Source organism: Nipponia nippon, unplaced genomic scaffold (assembly GCF_047370975.1).
Source record: "Nipponia nippon isolate SJK-2023a ecotype South Korea unplaced genomic scaffold, ASM4737097v1 scaffold_1, whole genome shotgun sequence".
Lineage (NCBI taxonomy): Eukaryota > Metazoa > Chordata > Aves > Pelecaniformes > Threskiornithidae > Nipponia > Nipponia nippon.
This window is the reverse complement of record NW_028262290.1, coordinates 12,579,315-12,600,276: the sequence shown is the minus strand read 5'-3', so window position 1 is coordinate 12,600,276 and position 20,962 is coordinate 12,579,315. Positions and strand designations below refer to the sequence as shown.

At 44.7% G+C, this 20,962-nt stretch overlaps 1 protein-coding gene across 9 annotated transcripts in view; it reads right to left on the bottom strand.

Moving 5' to 3' along the window:
* MTSS1 (MTSS I-BAR domain containing 1) overlaps window positions 1-20,735 on the bottom strand; it is a 127,816-nt gene extending 107,081 nt beyond the window's left edge. For 2 of the 9 annotated variants that reach the window (XM_087746188.1, XM_087746249.1), the window contains exons 1-3: window positions 20,056-20,731; window positions 3,772-3,833; window positions 951-1,024 (exon numbers count right to left, since the gene is read on the bottom strand). In XM_087746188.1, coding sequence (XP_087602314.1) covers window positions 951-1,024; window positions 3,772-3,833; window positions 20,056-20,127 — 208 coding nt within the window. In that variant the 5' untranslated portion in view covers window positions 20,128-20,731. Of the gene's footprint in view, window positions 1-950; window positions 1,025-3,771; window positions 3,834-20,055 lie in introns of those variants that run through there. The other 7 variants (XM_087746213.1, XM_087746263.1, XM_087746257.1 and 4 more) reach the window with 6 other exon arrangements.
* Window positions 20,736-20,962: the final 227 nt, after the last annotated feature.

The following is a 20,962-nucleotide window of genomic DNA, read 5'->3' as shown; positions in this document are numbered from 1 at the left end:
CCAGAAACGGAAGGAAACTGAAGTCTGGCTGAGCTTGCACCCTGCTAATGGAAATGCACCCTCTTCACGTTAGCCGTATTAATTTCTTACTCTCCAAGTCCAATGCCAAGGACACATTAGGACTTTAAAAAAAAATGTTACAAAACCTCTAAGGTTAGAGGTGACCAAACCCCACCCACTCAGCAGTGATATATGCACTTTGGATTTGCTTTTCAGCAACAGAGCCCAGGCACACAGCGACCATGGGGAATAACCTACTGCTGCAGAGACATCTGTGCACGATGCCTCGGTCAGTGGGCATCCAGCATCAGAGAGAAGCAGCCTTTTGTTTCCTTCCAACTCAGCAGCCTGGAAAGATTGCCAGCTGCACTATTTTGGCCTCCGTACTCACCAACAAGCTTAGACTGTCACCCAGAGAAGCCCACAGCCCAGGAAAATTAATTTTGACCAGTAATGTCAGACTTAAAGAGGAAGGACAAGCAAAGACTTTCCTCAAAGACATAAGTACAGGCTACTATCATCATTATCTGCAGACCCCAAAGGCCATAGCATCAGCTGGTAACAGCTCTATCTTCAGGAACCCTACACTTATTTATACCAGCTGAATATCAAGCCTTTTACATTTACTTAAGGTACAGAAGTGTCTGTGAATACAGATTTCAGTAAATCTTGCTTTCTAAAATATTATTCATCAACATATAATTCAAATGGTAATTCAGAAGTGTTCACATGATGGATGACACATTTAAATTACAGGTTTCCAGCATTTTTTTTTCAGTAAAGAAAAGACGACTTCCTTTTTCACGTGCCGCTTTTTCAAAGTGCAAGTCCATCTAACAGATGTCTCACAGATCTGCTTGTCAACGTAACAAGTTAGACTTTTTTTATTACAACAAATGGTATAAACCACACAGCATTCTGTTAAACTCAATATTGACACATCTGCTTACCACGTGTATTAGTAGCCATGTCAGCCACTTTCTGAAAGGCATCCAAGAAGGCAGCAGCTGCTACTACTGTAGTCCTGAAATGCATACAGATAACAAAACATTAGCAGTGTCTCATTGCTGCCTATTTAATTATTGCCAAAAACATTTAGGTTTATAAAGAATACCACTGTGAACTTGCAGAAGCCACAAAAAAATATCCTCTTTTATATCTGAATTTAGCCTTTTCCCTCCTTCATTTCTTAATCCCTTCCTCGCTTTGTGTTAGCACTATGGACTTGGAGGCAGCCACGCTAATTTCGTGCTGTGAATTGCACAGGACAGGTGCTATTTCAAAAGAGCACAGCCATCCCCCTTCTAGCTGATTTCCTCTGATGAACTAATATTAAGCAGTCAAACATGAAAAACAAATCTAACACACATTATACTGCACCCATTAGTGTACAAATTACAGCCACTGCTAGTTCCAGGGAGCACGTATATTTTAAGAATAAGCACGCAGGACCTTCCTTTTATTTAGGATCCTGGCCAATCACTTTCCTGAATTTCTCATCTGAGGAGCACGAGCATCCCTTGAAACAGAAAATAGCAGCTTCTTGGAAATTAGACTGGTCTGGAGTTCTTTGGCCAATGGGAAAGAGGGAAAAGAACAAAAAAAAAAAATCTTTAAAAAAACCCCACCCAAACCACCCCAAAACCAAACAAAATCCCTTTCTGATCCAGTGCTCCTCCAAGCAGGTCCCTTCCCGAGAGGGACACCAGCAATCTCAGAGACTCCACAATCCAAAGTGTCGACCTCACTAGCCCCATCTCCCTCCAGGTTTGGAAAGCACACGCAGACCACACGTCTCTTCAAGTGGACAGCAAACGTGAGTTACACTTTTCCAAACACGTTTGTTCTACATAAGCAGGCCCTAGAGCCCTAAACACCTCAGGTCGGTACCAGACTTCTGATGGGTTTATTGTCTGGTTGACCCAATTTAAGTAGAAGTAGGCCAGGGCTCTACAGGTAAAGCACAACTGCGCCCTCTCCACAGTTACCTCGTGGTTCTGTTTCTGACATCTTTTCTACCAGTAACTGATTTCCTCTCCTGATGGTAACAGTCAGCCTCTCCAAGCAAAATCCTGAAGGAGAACCATCAACTTCACTTTGTTTCAAGAGCTCCTTCCTACCTTCCAAAAACCCGGGAGACCTGCAGAAAAGCTGATCCTCGGCCAAAAAGACCACAGGACTACTTAATTAGGTCAGATTTTATGCAAGCCTCACTCCAAATATGCTCAAGATACGGGGGACATAACTGGCAGCATAATAAATGGCCTACTGACTGCACAAAAGATTTGAACACACACACACAAAAAAAAACCCCAAACACAACAGGCTTGAGAGGACCAACCAAAGGCATAAGGACTCTCCACATGCCCAGGAGATTAAAGGGAAGGAAAAAAAAACAACAACAACAAAAAAAACCCTGACAGCTAGCTAGCAATATTGAGCCCTGGAACCAGATAACCTTTTCTGGGATTTTTCCTTAACAGTGTTTGTATTCTTCATCTTCCAAACTTGCGGGTCGTGCTGTTATTTGTGTACCATGTTGTTAATTATTAATTATATTGTAATAACAAAGTTCCATTTCTCCAGTAACAAGATCCAGGAAGACCTGGCTCCAGCTCAGGTGACATCTGCTCTCCTTTATCAGAGCACACAGAAATGAACCAGAGGCAAAATGCTAGAAATGGACAGCAAATTCTCGAACACAGGATTTCAGGATGCCTGCTTGCATGTTCCTGTAGCTAGAAAAGCACTACATTGATTGAATGCAACACCACAGGACTGGGAAATAAACAAAACTATCCCTCATGCCTTCCCAGAAGGCCTGTGTATAAAGAGTACAAAGGGCTAGGAAAGTTCTCCATTTCTCTTCTTTCACTGCTTCCTCTGCTTCTTCCACACTCAATGTGACATGATTGCTGGAAAAGGAAAAACCACATGCAAATGTGATATTCTAGGCACAGCAGGGCAGAACAGCATATTCCAGTTGTTTAGGGCAAATGAGCCTAAACCCTAGCTTCTTCAGGAACGATTCACAACGCAATGCAGAACTGCAAAATAGACTGCCAATAACCATAGCTGTTACCACTGCTGCCACGGCTGTGAAAAAAAAAAACACTGATGCTCTGGAGAGCACAGCGGAGGTTGTGGTTCAGGGAGAGTTGTGAAGAAATGGAGCTTGGATCCATATTAGCAGAAAAAAATTTTACAAGTGAATGAATTCTAGAGATAGCAGAATTGGTCCAAGCGTGAGACACATGGCATTTAAGTAATCCAGAATGCCATTTGCAAAGTCTACCCCAATAAAGTAAGCTTTAATCATCACCGATAAATGATCCAGCACAGGAATTCTCTTTATTTTTAAGGCAGAAGAAAGTACTGTTAAGACTACCAAAGACTCTAATATTTTGAGTCCTCTTCTACTATAAACCTGCTGTATCCCACACTAATAAAAAGGACAACATAGGGCTAACTCCAAATGTGTGTTCACTAAACAACAATAAACTATCTTTCCAATTTTCCATCAAAAGCCATGAAATTTAGCTCATTTTATGTTTATTATGTACAGCTGGTGGTAGATTATGTATTTTCCTAAATACATTAAAACAGCAGTCGTAGTAGTATGTGAAAAATTACATGGGTGTTGACTATGAAATATGCACAATTTTACTAGGACATGCTTTGCAAGTTATCCTGGCAGAAGCTGCATTTAATCTTAATGTTTGCACATACAAAGAATTGTAGGGGATCTTGACTGTGTAACACAAAACTTACCGAAGCTGAGACTGCAGTTTCCCAGCTTTATTTATAAAATCTTCCCACACTGGGTAGCTTCCCTGCAAGAAAAACAAAACACAATAATGAATACTTAATTTGAGCATTCTGGTTTCGATACTCCAGATCAAATGAAACTAGAAGTAAAGCAATAACTAAGACTTTACTAAATCCTAATCTATTAATACCAAGATATATTTGCCTAGCAAGTTCTCTCTCACATCCTTAGACACCAGCCCCAAGCAGATGGGACATCAACTGCTTCTGAATCCAGACGAAGTAGTAGGTCCTCTGAGGAGGCTTTACAAATTTTCCAAATAGAAACGCTGGGGGAAAAGAGGGATTTCAACTGAAGCAGGAAAAAAAAAAATGCCTTACTTCAGATGGATACAGCAAAAACAAACCTATTACAAGTGGGGTGCTAGGATATTGCAAAAAGATGTACAGAGAAGCTCCCAAAACCAAAGGCAGGATCCCAGTTCTTTTCTACAAATGGATTCTTTTTCATTACCAGGTTCCCATCCTCTTTCAACAGAAAAAAAAAAAAATTAAAGCCTCTACAATAAATGTCTGAGTTGATCAAGAGACCACCTCAAACGCTGTCTCAAGGTAACTCAGCCATCGGGCACAGAAGAGGCACAGTGGCCGTAAAACAACAAACTTTCCCAACAGCTGCCCTAGAACTGCAAGACCTGCTTCCAAAACAGTCCCGAGTGACCTTGGAGCCCATTTCTGAATTGAAGCTGATAAAGCAGCGTGGCATTGAGCGTATGCAAAGTTTTTAAGAAGGTTTAATTCTTCTTGACTTCAAGTCAAGTTTACTCCTGTAAACTTTTTCCCTATTTTTAAAAATTGTGTTAAAAGCCCAGGTTTTCATTTAGAATATGGACACTGAGTGTTTTTGCAAGTTCTGATCTTTATTTTCCAAAGTTTTTTTAAAAAAGTGTACTGATTTTTAAGATTTAAAAAAAAAAAAAATCATCCCTTTTAGACCAAAAAAAGGTTAACTTGCCCTCTGCAGAGCAAGTGCAAATTTTTTGCTAACAGCAAAAACCGTGGTAGAAAGAAACCTCAAAACTTCCCTTTGATTGGAGTCTAGAGAGTAAAATAAAATATCCCTGCTTCCTTTAATAAAGGTATAAGACTTGCTGTTACCAGAGCAACGACACAATAAAACCCAGATAAGGCAGATCCTCAAGGCTAACATTACCCCAGCTCTGGCTGGAAGAGGCTGCAAGCAAGTGCAGTTGCTTGTAGCAAACTCGATCCACCCCGATAAACTGGTCCGTTTTTTTTTGTAAGTAAAACAAAATCCATTGCCCACGCTGCTGTAAGAGGCTTCATCTTGTGTGAGGTAAAGACAGCCCCTTCCCCAAAAGCTGACAGCCAAATTCCAGCTCCTCGGTGCACCCCAGCAAGGCAGCGCCCAGACTTTCATGCACCACGGGGGGATCCAAGGAATTAGACCTGGAGCTAAAACCAAAGGCAAATCCCAGGCTTCCCTTTTGACTCTGGCCTTGGTCACAGTTTTGTGTTCTCCACTTATCCTATTTTGATAAATACGATGTTTTTGCAGAGATGTCGTGTGTGTCTCCCGCACAGTCACTGCACAGCAGGGCTTGCGCAGTGCCGCGATACACCCAGATGCAGAAGCTGCTGCCATAAGGCCACTGTCAGCGGTACTAACTGGTACCCTACATATTTTTCAGCGAGGGTTGTCGGTTTTTTGCTAAAAGGGGAAAAAAAAAAAAAAGGAAAAATACCAAAAAACCCTAATGTAAAACAGGTGTTCATAAAACCTCATTATACCTGCACAGAAGGGAGCCAGTGGGAAATGCAGAAGGGGACAGAGAAAATAGCAGTTATCTGGGTGGCGAGACCTAGAACATAAAGTGCTTTGTGCTAAGCAAAAACTGTCAGACATTTAAAAAAAATGAAAGAAACCCACCAATTATTTGAAGGAGGAAAAAAAAAAAATGCCATTTCCTTAAACCTATTAGTCTTACTGAAATCCCCTACTCTGAATCCCGTCTCTCAATGTTTGTCTGCATGCCGTATATGCATTATGCATGTGTATGCCAGGAGCCCTGAAAGCCTTGACAATTAACAGCAGGGCCTAAGGCTTTACTGGATTCTCGAGGAAAAGGCAAGCCGGCAAGCGGAGGATACCAAAGCAGCCTGATTATGTTTCCATCTCGGTGGTGTATTATCCAGCTAAACGTGCCTGATGGCACGCAGGAGATTGACACCAGCCTTATGTTTAGCTGCTTCACAGGGAAGCTTAAGACACTCCTATCAAAACATAGCTCAGGAGGAAAACACCTTTCTTCTTTTTTTTTCCACCAGGCTGGCCACAAAGCACGCAAAATTGGAATAGTCACCAAGCATTTCCATGACTATTGATTCCTTGTCTTTAAAAATGTTGTTCTCTTCAAGCCAAGCTTACTTAAATAAGCTGTAGCAGCTCACTTAAGTTGTTTGCTATACTTGTTTGGTTGAAATCTATGCAATCTCTTCACCTGAGCACTCCTACATCAGTCAAGAGCACCTGATCTCATTTTGAACAGTAGAAAAATGCAACATTTTTTAAAAAAAGTCACTGAATTATTAACTTGGATGGTGGGTTTTGCTGGGGATTTTTTTTTGTTTTGGTTTGGGTTTTTTGTTTTGTTTTGTGTGTTTTGGGCTTTTTTTTTTGGCAATTGTTAAGGAAACCTTTCAGCAGGTTTGCACCAGTGACATGAATTCCTGTGTTATCTGCTCAGCTTGCAGTATCTTGATCCGTCTTCTGCAACTCTGAATTCTCTCTAATAAACTCAACTGAAAATTAAGAGGAATTTATTTCACTTTTCCCTGCTGAAGCCACATCCACAAGCTCATCTCTCTCTCGGTAGCACACAACTCAAGACTTGCACATAAATTCTGTCGTCCCTTTGAGCTTTTCCAGAAAACATTTCCACTATCACATCCTTGCTGAAACCAAAACCCCATTGATTCCTACCTACAGCAGAAGCACACACCTACCACTTCACAGGCCCTAATAACGGGGGTTTATCCCACCTCCAGCACCTGGGAAGCGAGGAAGCCATTTAGCAATGCTTGTGGGGACAAGTCAAGGAGACGACACAGGAATCGGACCAGTGCTGTAAATAGTGCATGGCTCCAGTACCCCGGGGAGCAGCTCCTTCTCCGAGACCTCTCTGCGTGCCACCTCGAGCACGGCAGCCCCGCTGCCGCTCCGTGTCTCACCTCCACGTTTGCAATAATAATTCTTGCCTTTGTCAAAGTGGCCGTCAAGAAAAATGTTACTGGTGGTGGAAACCACACGCTAACAGAGCCATAAAACTTCATCCTTGATTCGACATGTATTACTTTCTCAATTTAAACACAAAGAAACAGCAGGGGGAATTCAATGTCTTTGTCTAAGAAGTGCTTTCGCAACGTAAAGCCACTTTCAAAGAGTAATAACACAGTATTTTTTAAATGCTGTCTCTCCCAGAGATTCCTCTGTGCCTTCTACAATTTCTGATTTACCCGGCTGATAAAGTAAATCAATTTCCCCCCCTTTAAATGTCAGGGTTGCTCCGGCTGTGGCCTTATCTGTGAAAGCAGCAGGCCTCCTCCACCTCCAGCCCTGCTCAGAGAAGAGCTGCTACAGCAATCTGGGTCCCAAATCCTCTTATTTAGCTCCTCATGGGTTAAAACAGAAATCAGTTATGGTGCGTGTTTGCTTAAATGGGTTTCTTGAAATTGTTAATGGTTTAATCCAGGGACTATTTCCCCCAAAATAACTTTGTGCCCAATTATTTCTTCACCATTGGATGAAGAAATTTGACGTGTCTTCTGTGAAATGGGTGTTTCACCATTACCGTACAGCACTCCATGGTGCCAAGTCCCCTCAAGCTGCTCAGCATGGCCCAGCCCTCAGCTGCTCACCTGCACGCCCGCCCACCCATCGAGGCATGTCACAGGTAAGCCATAACATGCCATTATCCTACCCTATTGCTTAATTAGTCAGTTTATAGGTGATTAGTCACCTGATCCCAGGGCCCAGCTCCAGCTAATCTACACTGAACACAGGCCAGGAACTGCCTTTCCACCTCAGGGCTGAAAAACAAAATGGTGCCTTGTGCCTGTCACCAACACAGCCAGTCCACAATTAGGGACATGAAACAACTTTCCCTCAGGGACAGGCACCACGGTGAGTGTTTGAAAGGCACCAGGCTGAGCTGGCAAAGCACCTACAAGTGCCTTACACCAACACCCAGACCCGCCAGCGTCCAGCCAGACAGCGTCCTCCATAGTGGCAGCTCCTGCGGACGGGTCCTCCCTGCCTGCCGCTGGGGCGGGAAGGAGAGGGGGCACCACCTTCATTCAGCGAAATCCCATCCAACATCCAGACCCATGGACATGGGCAGACGTTTTAATTTTTGTCTGTCTTCCTCACCATTCAAATCTATTTTAATTGGCAGTAAATTTCATCTTCCCCAGTCGAGTCTGGTTTGCTCATAGTAACTGGTAAGCGATTTCCTTGTCTTTGTCTCAACCTGTAAGCTTGTTCATTTTATTTTCTCCCCCGTCCCGCTGAGGAGGAAGAGTGAGAGCGGCTGGGTGGGCAACTGGCAGCTGCCAAGGTCAGCCCACCACACCGGGGAAGAGCAGGCGATGCTCACTAACAGGCAGCTTTGGAAGGAGAATTTAAACCCCGGATGGATGAAGAACCTTTTTTTGTGAACCAGCACAGTCACCCTACACAAACCCAACTCTACAAGAGATTTATTGAAGTTTGGTTTTCCCTTCCTTTCAGGCTAGCAATCCTGCAGTAGAAGTGAGAAGAGACCCAGATGAGAAACTCGGCCATTTCTCAATAAAGGAAGGGTAGACAGGCAGCAAAGGATCATATTTACTGAACTTGTTATTGATTACATGTAATGGCAAGAATAGGAACCCAGATTATTGTATTTATTTAAGATTACAACTTGAGTATCAGCAGTCTTGACAGTTTAAAACTGTTCTGTCACTCTTTCTGCTAAGAAGTTATGATTCTTCTTTTTCCATTAAGAGAAAAGACACTTACTTCCTTTAATAATTTATTTCCATGCACCCCAACTCCCACAGATGAGATGCATCACATCTTCTAAAAACCCTTGACAGCATTAAGTGCTTTCATTTATCAGAAAGGCTTTTCAACCCTATTATCAGCTCTTGCTGGGACACAAAGTACAAAGACAGCAGAAGCAGTTTCGTATCTTGTTCACAGCAACAACCCATCTAAACTTTTCAGGGCAGGGAGAAAGAGACAGAGAGCTGCTCTACAGTAAAGCAAATTCAGAATCTAATTTTGGCTGTTCCAGCTAAAGAGGTAGGAGAGAAAGGGACCAGGCAGGCAGTACCTTGGTTTTATCTCACTGGTTATCAAAGCAAGAGCTGTACGCATTCCAGAAGAGTACTGAACAATGACTATCTGCAGACTTCAATAAAATGGAAAAAAAACCCACTACACAGGCTACAGGAGTTAGGACTTCTACACGTCAGTCTAGTCGTTCAGCTATGACCAGCTAAAAAGCTGAGTCCCAAACACACATCACTGTTATCGAGCTTCACGCCCTAGTAACACATCCAAATACCATACATCTATCTTTGGAACAAAAATTGTAACTTTGCTCTGCACGTGTCCTCCTACCCCTCCCAAAGTAAATTATGCTGAAAACAAAAGATTTTTTAATACAGTTTTATCAGGTATCAGAATCACAAGGATTATTATGAATGTCTCATTTCTGTGGCATTCACTACACTACCTCCAAGTAGCAGAGAGACTTTATTGTGCTAGACATCATACAAAGTCACAGATGTTACACACAAAGAATGGCCTGCATAAGCAAGCATGGTTTGCGCATAGAGACCATCACTTTTCCAAGGGGCCTTCAACAAGCAAAAACAGGAAAAAGTGGAGGGGAAGGGGACGGGAAAACAATAACAGCCTGAAAAAAAAAAAGGTTCCGGCCACAGATGTCTCAACACATGGGAAGATGCAAGGGTTGACAATCAGTTTCCCTTCCCAGTGAACATCTGGCACTGGAAGTTTCTCCTCTTTTCTAAAAGAATCAGTAGTCAACTGAGGAAAAGGGCACTTGGCCACAACTGCAAGAGTTGCAAAGCACTACCAAACACTAATACGTTTCTCTGTGCAATCCACAGATTCAGCCAAGTCCATGACTCATGGATAGGATTGCCTAGTCCTTTAATAAGCCACGAAAGCTCCAGCAATGCACAGGTGAGCAGAGAGTGAACATCATCTTACACAAAGTTCATAATTGCTCTTCCCCATCCAAAAAGTTCTGCTTGTTGGCTTCGCCTCTTTCTAGGTTGAAAAATAAACAATTCAAGAGCCTGTTTCATGAAGCTGTCTAAGCTGCATCTATTTCCCAGTCACTCACCAGAATAGTCTCAATCTTTCAACAGACTGAGACAAATTTTGCTGGCGAGGGAGATTTCACTCTTTATGAGGATGCAGAGGTGTACACAACACTTACTCCATGACTTCTTTGGTTTCACTTACCTCATTTCAAATATACAGAATCATAGAATGGTTTGGGTTGGAAGGGACCTTTAGAGATCACTTAGTCCAACCCCCCCCCCCGCCATGGGCAGGGACATCTTCTACTAGGTCAGGTTGTTCTAAGCCCCATCCAAACTGAACATGAACACTTCCAATGATGGAGCATCCACAACTTCTCTGGGCAACCTGTTTCACTGCCTCACCACCCTCTTAGTAAAAAAAAAAAAACATAAAAAAAATTCTTCCTTGTGACCAATCTAAATCTACCCTCTATATCTACCCCCTATTTCTTAAATTCAAAACCAGAACTGAATCAACGAAGTCCCAATACTGATTTCAAGAGCATCCCATAGACTGATGTTGTCTATCAGCTGTTTTCCAGTAGTGCAGGACAAGAAACAATCAGTTTTACTTTCAGCAGAGAAGTCTCAGGTTGCACAATCCATCCAAATGTAAGACCAGTTAACAGGCAACTCTGAAAGGTCAGGGAGCTCCCTTCCCCTGGAACTCTTTAAGGAAGAGTAACACATTTATATAGAGGTCTTCTAGGAAAGTGTAATACTCCCACAAGGCACGGGGCTACCTGATTGCAAAGTCCCTTCTGTCTTTCTAAGCTAGAGGTATTGCCGTGCACAGGGGAAGTTTGAGCTTAGCTCCAGCAGCAAAAGGGACTCTCAACTCGTACACAACACTTGCTGGGCCAGGAATGAAAAGTCATCAACAGCAAAAGACAAGACACGAACTTCACAGGATTTCACAGCAAGAGCTGAACGCACGCGTTACTGAATGGAGGAGGTGACAGGTACAAACTCAGGGTTCGAGAGATTATAGTGCATGCAAGAGAAAGTAAAAGCATGTCAAAGATCAGATTAAGATGTCATTTAACCTGCAACTACCCTTCAGGAAAGAGAGCAGGGGTAATTAAGATCAAAGCCTTGTATCCATACATCTATTTCCATTATTTCTGCCACTTGTTTAGGGAATGGCAGGGTTAGAAACGAGTTTTCCCTCAGCATGCACAGTATAAATAGGCATGCCAAGCTTTGCTTTCACAAGGTAATACATTATCACAACATTGCAAATTATGCAACAAAACACTACTGAAGACATCTCATACGCTATTAAAAAAACTGTCAACTAGATATTTCTTCTACGCATCACAGAACCACTCGTTTAAGTATTTTCGAAACTGTTTGATTTTTCAGTCTAAACAGAGCATTAGGACATTGAGAAAAACAGATAATGGTATGATATCTTCAGAAAGTTGAGACTAAAATCCAACCACGAAAGTCCAGAAAAGGGTAATCACCCCACTGGGGAAAACACACATAGATGTCATTCCCAAATTGATACATTCCCAAAACCACCTGAAGAACTCTAAAGAATGCCCAGTTCCCTGAGCACTGAAATGCAGCACTTCTTAGCAAGAACACGGGTATTTCTTAGACCTCACTAACCATTTAAAGGGGGGAGGGAACCTAAGCCTGGTACCATTCTGTTGTTGGAGCTCTAGAGTCTTTAATTTGTATTATTATAAAGCCTGCACTGTGCTAGCCCGTATTTAAACATCCCCAGGGGAGGAAATCAGTTGCCCCATGGTTGCGACTTCTGTTGGTAGCAGAGCAAGGACCTGTGAAAACTCATCCCCCTCGGTTGCTGCATGGCCATCCTGGCTTACAACCCAACTCGTGGCCCTCCTTGCTACGTCAATAGGGACCATGTCAAATCTGTACCGTCCGCAGCCCAGTTTCATAGTTTGTAAGATGAAGAAACTCAGCTCCAAAGCAGCCACTCTGTGGTTTAAATCCAAGATTAGATAATTAGCAAACAAAAGTTATACTCATACTGTGAGAAGATACATCATGCATAAACATACAGTCTCTCCCTCTCTAAACACAGGAAGTTATTCACAAGAGGGAGGGGAAGGGAAAAAACAACTAGCCACAGCTTCTAGAGACCTTTTATCCCATGCTACGTTAAAAAAAAAGCTGGACATTAAGTAGTCTTCCAGAGGAAGCATTTAGTTCCACATTCTTCCCTGCAGGTCTAAACAAGTTTGCAAGCCTGAATAGCAGATTTCTCCTCAGAGACTCATCAATACCACCTTTTATCCACTCAATCATTAAGTGGCCACCGTGCATACTTGGCAGCTATTTTCTAAACCCACAGTATTTCAGCTGGATCAAAACGAAGATAATTAAAATATCAGGAGGCACTCATTCAAGTTAATGCCTACACAGGACAGCCTCAAGCCAACAGCCCTGGGCTGGTAATGCCACCACCACCACTGGGGTCTCATCACTTCTTCCCAAGCAAGGACAAACCTTCATTTCTGAGCCTTCATTGCTTGATCTCAACACAATCTCCACCACACAAGCAGTCAAAACAATCTCCAGGACCCAAGAAGTGGCAGCATCTGTTGCCAAAGTACTGACAAGCATCCGAGTTGACCACAGAAGTATGGCACTGGGGAAAATACAGCAACTAGGCAGCAAATTTTTTAGTGCTTTATGAACTTTGGTTCTTGCCAGATAGTAAAGTGCAACTACGCTTGTCACAGGCTACTTTCTCTCAATTTCACTCACGAAACAATCACTTCCAAGCTCCAAGTTAGACACTTGGTCTGCTCACGGGTAAGGAGCAACCATGAGATTTGCTCATGGACAATTTTGTTAGGAGGCATCTCATCACAAATGAAGCTTTAGTAATGAAAAATCCCAAATTAAGCCGCTATTAAGCCACTACACAAAGGGCTTCAGTGATACTGCTAAAAGCACACACCTGACTTACATGGCAAAAAAAAAAATCTCATGCTTGGGTGAGAAGTGTGGTAGCAGTTTATGTGGAAGGCAGAAATGGGAACAGAAGAATATGAACCTTTTTGTACCATGAACCAAATTTCTCTAGTTACACACTCATCCCTAGCATTAAGCTTACCAACAGAATCAGTGTTCACAAGTTCAATCCTGCAAGTGTTCTTTTTAAAAATATCTATGGTGATTTGTTAAATGCTGTTTGTACACCAGCTAGTATCCTAGAATTAAAGCGAACTACACAACACTTAGAGTTGTTGACCAGAAGACTGAAAAATACAGAGCTCACACGCAGCCTCACAAGACAGACAGCCAAATTCTTCATGCCTATGGTTAAGATGCTCCAGTCAGACTTCTCTACTAAGAAACTGAGATGTCCTGTAATTTCAGTTACAGAAGAAGAGTTCAAGACACTTGAGTTGAGAGTTGATCGGTCATTTGTAGATGTCACCTCTTCTGCCTGCAAACACTGGGTTATCACAGGGGGGAACAGCAACACTTCTTAAGCAGTAAGAACAAAGTGGTGTGTCTGTGTGGACAGAAACATATATTATACTGGGAGCTTAAAAGCCATTCCCTCATTAACTCCATGCTCTAGATGCACTCAATTCCTTCTTGTCCTAGGGGAAAGGAGCAGAAGTCGCTGAACCTGAAGCCATAGCTTGCCTTTCTGTAAAATGGGAGCCATTCTTTGGAGCTAAGTCACACACCGAGCACTTTGAAGATGAAAGCTGCTATGGTCTTAACCACAAAGCTACCAGACATTTTGTCTCCAATCCTTCGAAACATCTCAGCATTCAAACTATCTCAGAGCCCAGCAGGAAGAAGTCAATCAACATCCTTAAAGGCCAGCACAGATGCCACTGAACAGGGCAGTGCTTGACACCTTACAGTATCAAGGTAGACATAATTTTGAAATTGAAAACATACACTTGAAGAGGGAAATGCATTTCTATATGTAGCCTAAAGAGGTTACTCTTTAGAGTAGCCTCTTTACAGCACTAACTCAAACCTCTCTGTAGCCATCTTTGCATGCTCTGAAGTAGACCAAAAAACCTTTTTAGATACAGTTCCTATTCTGCTCTCTGCCATGTAATGCTTTCTGCTTATCTTCAAGACCACACTGCCTCTGGGTAGACCATGAACCTTAAAAATGTTTTTCAGGAACTGAAAATACACACGCTGTTAAACAGAGATGCTATTTACAGATTCACAGAAATACTCCATCAACTGTAGCAACCTCTTTGAAAAAAAACACATAGCAAAAAAATTGAGTTTTTTAGGTATTTTATATCAGAGATTTTGGTACAGGTCCTGCACACTCAGAACTGAGGAAGGAAGCAGCAAACTCTCCCAAATATCACCCTCTGTTAGGTATTAACCAGCGCCGAGCCTGTAATTACACAGACTTCTTGTCCTCCAACATTTGTTCAGTCAATTGTGTTTCATGCAGCACTGCACAACTCCTTCCACGCTTACAACCTCGCAAACCCTATTATGTAGCCCTTGGCGTACTGCCAGATCCAAAAGGAGGACTCTTAAAAGGCATTAAAAATCCTTGCCCTGGGTATACCACAGAATACACCAGCCTCGTACACATTTATGTAGCCAATGCTCGGCAGTTGTATGAATTGTTAACACTCACACAAGAGTATTTGGATCAAGGAAGAACGCGTCCCTAAAAAATAAATGATTGGTGAGTAAGTATGTTCCCAGCTATGCCCTGTTGCGTGAGCCCCGGTATTTAAGCAGGCACGCAGTGGCTGTCTTCCTGCACCACCCTTCAGCCTTCGCTGCACATCAATCCCTCCCCCTCCAAGATGTTTACAGAAAGATACTGCAACTGCTTAGAAAAGGCAAGGAATTTCAGTGTATGCAAACCAACCATTTGGGCAAGCAGGTTTTGGGAGGCAACAGGGGTAAGAAATCGGTGCAGCCAGCTAAGCCCAAAATGCCTTGGTGGTACAACCTTTAAAAAAAAATGGGAACAAAAGCTGCACAGAGCAGAAGTGAACTCATTTCATGCTTTTTGGGGAAGGGGAAGACACATCGATTTGCTAGGTTTGGAATAAATCAGTTGCCCTAAAGATTGCTGTGCAAGGGACACACCAGCGCAACACAGCATGCGTGGGAAAGGGAGGACAGAGATGCCCTTTCCTCTCCAACCCTGTACCTGTCTGCTGCACATGAAACATTTGTTTTTCCTTACAATAGTTACCAACCTTAACAGCTAGATTGAAACTAGACCTTAAAGTCATTGAACTGAACATGCCTAGTCTCCACAGAGATCCCAAGCTTCAAATAAAGCACAGCTGCAGAAGAGCTGTCGTATTACGACATGTCAGGGTAAAACAAATTTGCCCAGATTCTCTGATACATGTGGGCTGTCCCTTGGCTTAACACAAATGCAGAGGACCTACAGCTGTACTTGCCATAGTAACTGTCTCAGCATTTCTATTTGTTCCAACAAATATTTTTTCCCACTCAGTTTATATTATTTGTGTGAATAGCACAAGGCCATCCCTCCCAAGCAAGTCATGTCTACTTAACAAATGGTTCGTAATCCTCCCCCAGCTCCATCTTCCACAAAAAGCAAGGTTAAAATGCTGCTTCTCACCGGTCACTTCCTAACAGGAGATAAGAGGCTGCAAAAATATAGATGTTTCTCATGCCCATATGTTCACGTCTTTCTCTTCTGCTTTGACCAAAAGCTTTGCATGGCTGAAAGCAAAGGTGCACCACCACCCTCTCGTCCAAGAGTCCCAGCTGCAGCAATGGAGGGAAGGGAAGGGTTCACCTCCTTTATAGTATTAAACCAGAGGTTACTGCCAAAAGCAAAAGGTTGATTTTATTGAGTTTTCAGCTAAACGACTATAAATAAGACACGTACACTTAAAATAAAAGAATTCCTAAAATTTTCTAAAATTCCACTCCTCCTTTGGGAACATTCTTTTTGTTCACCGACAAGACGATGTTTGCAGTCCCCCTCACACCTCCACATCCCTCAGATGCGGGGAGATGAGCGACACCAATTGGTAATCAGCACCAGACCCACAAAAATCTAGTAAATCCTCCCACTTGGTATAAACAAAGTCACAGACAACCTGTGATCGTGCAACTTCTCATTACTCATCTTTCCCCCATGCCCACCCCAGGGGTGTTGGGTGCCACACACATACAGCAAACCCCTGCCCTGCCAAAACACGTGCTGGCAGAGGAGGCGAGACAAATAAAGAACGTGCAAAAATGAAAAGAACAAGCATCAAGCAAGTGATGAACTACAAACACTGCCAATTTCAACATTTTCAGAGGTGTTTTCTTGTCTTCCTTTTTCCTTCAAGATAGCAGAGAACGATGTGGTTAAAAGAAACATAAAATCAAGACTCAGAAAGAAAAGCAGCATTAAAGAGAACCTGCTCTGCATGAGAAGACAAGATCTTTTGAAACCCATCCGCAACAGGCCCTCCCAAAAATTATCTGCACTGATTTGCTTTGCACTACAAGAAACATTGAAATTAACAGCACATTACAGCATCTCATTTCTCAATTGCCAGAAATGAGTTACAAACCATTCAGATCAAATACTCCCTTCCCACAGGGAGCCTCAGAAAGTATGCCGCGTTCAAAGAGAAACCGCACAGCATTTGAATGCAGCACACAAAACTACTCCTCTGAGGGGACATACATGTTTTATTTTTGCTTTTATAAACTTCGATTGCTTTGAAAATGATCTGGCATAAGAGTATAACAAATTGTAAGTGCCACGTACTCGGTGATGTATCGTAGGAAACACCAGGGATGTGACAATGGACCAAAACTTAAGGATGGGCAGACTTTTTCCCACCTTTATGATTCATTAATCTGATCTTGAAATCTCAAAGCATCGAAGCCCGATTCTAGAGCAGAACGGCCAAGTACAATTCCCATTGTGGACCTTCCACACACAGCCCTGTCACCATGTACAGCGCACACAGCACTCAACAAATGTGACCCTTGTTTTGCGTGGAAGACATGGACTTCCCTTGTCAGGAGACTGAAGTTCCAGATGTACATTAAAGTGCTGTGTAAATGGGATGTTTGTTATCCATTCTTATATTTAACTCAATAACATTGTTCCTCTAGATCCCTTAGCTTTACACTGAATTATTTTGGAGCTTGTTTTGTTGAATATTAACCACAAAATTATTTTTGGTAGAGGATGGAGAGTAATCTACATTTCCTGGAGAAAATATTAAAGGCAGTCCAAGAGATAACCTTGCTATCAAAAAACATGATGTGTTAGTCACGCTGGCATATACTGCTCTCATTAAGTTTCAAAGTTAACACAATACAGAGACAAATGGAAACAATCACATTACTCAGGATTATAATTCCAGTTTCTGTAACCTTATCGAGATCAAGGAGAGCTCAAAATTAACAACAGGTACACCTGAGCTAGTTCTGTGTTAGTGCGAACAAAGAGAAAAATCAGTCCACGCGTACTCTATCTTCATCACCTCGGCTGCAGCACCCATCTGCATCCACTGGCAAGACTTCAGAGTAAGCGTAATACGCTGTTGATTAACCCTACCATCGTTACAACTAAGTTTAAGGCAGAGCAATACATATGATAAAAAGAACCTGCAAATTATTTAGTTAAAAAAAAAAAAGGCGGATGCTGCAGCAAATCCCTCAGCACTGCAGGGCATGTGGGGCCTTGATCACAGCTTGCGATGAGAAATAGGCACAGAGAGCGCACTTGGGTATGTGTGGGCAGACCCCTGCGCAATGTCTCCAAGATTCTGCCAGAAGCCTGCCCACACAGACCTGGCTACGTGAAACAGCACTTAAAATGCTAATTTTCACTTTACTACGAAAAGGTACGATGAGTTGAAACGTTCTGGTTAGCTGTCAAAAAATAGCTACTTTTTCTTCAAAATTGTCACGATCCTTTGTGCACAATTCACAAAGAACCCGAGTGCATTTCATCAGCAGTACGGCATTAGCTGCATCAAACTGAACTACAGGTAAAAATTATCTGTGCTACTCATGCTCAGTAACGAGCACATGTTTTAAACCTTAACAACCACCACACGGCTAAAGATCTGCTGTGATTCCTTCCAACACCCCCCACCAGTAATTGCCTGTTCCCAAAACAGGTTCCACTGCTATGGTGGATTAAGAAAAAAATATTCACACCTGTGCCCATCTCCATAAGCTCATGTCAACATGTTTCTGATGAGCAGCATTCCCATGCAAGGAACAATGTGTAAGGAAAAAAAAAAATCCACACGGCAAAGGCCCATTTGCTTAAGAGGGAGAAAAATCAAATGCATCACTTATGGAAAGAAGCACAGAGTAAACACACTCGGTGTCCCTCCGTGCTGAAAGCCAAAACCGCGCTTCATCTGGAACAGAACATCTCCTGCGCGTTCCCCGCACAGCCCACTAAAATGATTCCAGGATTTGTGACCCTGCTTTTTTTTTGGGGGGGGGGGGGGGGGTGTTTTATTTTGAAGTGTGGTCATTATTCAAAATACAAGGGGGCCGAGAGCCCGAGGAACACCACCGCCAGGACTGCAGCATTGTCTTGACAGATACACACACTCCCCCTCCTCTCCGCAATCTGCCTGCTCTTGACAAGCCATGCTTTTAATTAAATGTCTCCTAAGATCTGCCGAGAGGAAAGTGCATATGAACCCCTGCCAAAAAATAACTTCTAGGGCAAACAGCTCCCCCACCCCCTCCAAAAAATACACTAGAAGCCATTCCCCTCTGCCAGGCTCCCTCCTAGAGCAGACCCTGTCCTCCTCCGCCACTACTTGGCGGCTCTTTCTCCCGCAGCCCTCCCTGCTCACCAGCCCTGCACCGATTAAAGCACCCAAAGAAATCCCATGCCCAGCGTGCGCGGTTGCTGCTCGCTGCCTTTAAATTACGGCGGTCCCCCCATTATCCCTCAACGTCTCCTGACAAACTGCATCCTTCCCAGCCGGCCCTGGGAGAAGACAAGCTGCCCTTGTCCGGGGAACACTGCAGTATTCTGCAGTACGGCCGCGCGCCGTACTGGGATTTGGGGGAGGCATGACTGGCAGAACACAGCAACGCTTTCACGCTGTTTATTTCCACGAGCGAAGGGCGGGAGGCATCTGCTTATCCAAAGAAAACCCTGCAGAAGTGCCCTTGGCCGCCAAGGATAGACTGGGAGCGCCTCTCTCGAAGGGACCCTTTGGCAGAAGGGGTCGGCGCAGCCCGAGATTCCTGGTGGCTGGTAGGGAGGAGAGACCCGGCAACTTGAGACCTTTGCATTCGCCCACAGAAAGAAGCAAATGCCACCTCCGTGAGCAGACACAGCATGAAAATAATACCACATCACCGACTGGGCAGCAATTTTAATCCAGGCACGCGTCAACTTTTGAGCATCTCCAGGCTGAGACTGTTCTTCCCCGCCAGCAGGGCACAGACACCCACGGTGCCCTTCCAGCCCCACCCCACGCCTGACATGCACCGTGCCCATCGCCTCCCGCCTCGCCGCGTTTATTCTGCTAGCAATCTGACAGCCCAAAACAACAAAACCAGAAGGTGGAAGAGGAAAAAAATTTAAAAAAAAAAAAAAGACAGGTTTGGAAAACGGCGACCCTGGCGCAAGATAACAGCTTGCATGTTTGAGCAGGGGAGACAGAGAAAAGAGGGAAGGCGGTGTCCTGCAAGCAACTCGCAAGCCCCAGGCCACGGGGGCGAAGCATTTGCAAGGAGCCCCTTGCCAGGCCGCTGCTGCCGGCGGGGGCCGCGCACCCCGCCGCCGGGGCGGCCCGGGGCCCGGTGGGGTGGGAGGTCAGGCCGCCACCGCCGCCCCCCGGTGCAAAGTTCCTCCGGGGCAGGTGGGGAGAGGTTTCCTCTCACCTGGGTCCCTCCCAAAACCCTTCAGTCTCTTACCTTCATGTCGCTTATGATGGTCTGGAAGAGCCCTCCGAGCGCGCTACATTCCTTCTCTATCACAGCCTCCATTTTCCTCGCCTGAACGCACTGGAGGAGGCAGAAACCGCTGCAAATTCACTACTAAGCTAAAGAAAAACGAGACACCGCGGACTCCCGCCTCATGCAAAAAAAAAAAAAAAAAAAAAAAAAAAAAAAGAGAGGGGGAGGGCAAACAAGCCGATGTAGGCAACAAGGAAAAAAAAAAACCCACACACACACCTGAACCCCTATCTGCCTGCACCTCTAAAAATTTAAAACCGGGGGAAAAAGCCAAAAGCCGGTGCTGCTGGCGCCTCTGCCCTACGCGCACCTCCCCGCCCCGCTGGGGAGCACCCGGGGACCGGGAGCCGAGCGGGCACTACCCTCCCAGGCAGGGGCAGCCACGGCACCCATCCCTGCGCGCCGCGGCCCCGGCCCCGGCCGCCCCGGCCCCCCGCGCCTGCCGGCACGGCGGCGCGCTCAGCGCAGCGGCAGCCCGCAGCTCCGCGGCGCTGGGCAGATGCGCGCACACACGCCGACAAAATCGAGGGGGAAAAATATATATATCTATAGAAAAAGAGGTGAGAACGCGGGTTGAGCCGCCCCTCCGGGCGCAGCCTAGGGGGGCTCTGCCGGACCCGGCGGCAGCGAAGGCGCCCGACCCGCTCCCTGCCCGCTCCGGGAAAAACCCGCCCGCCCGACCGAGCGCCGCTCCCCCGGCGGCGGCGGCACCGCCCCCGCCCCGCGCTGCGCCCGCCCGCACGGAACGCCCCGCCCCGCCCCGCCCCGCCGCGTCACCAGCGCGGCCGCTGATTGGCCTCGCCGGCCGGGGCGCGAGCGGAGCCTGGCGGGGGGCGCGGGCGGGTCCCGCCCCTCAGGGCGCTGC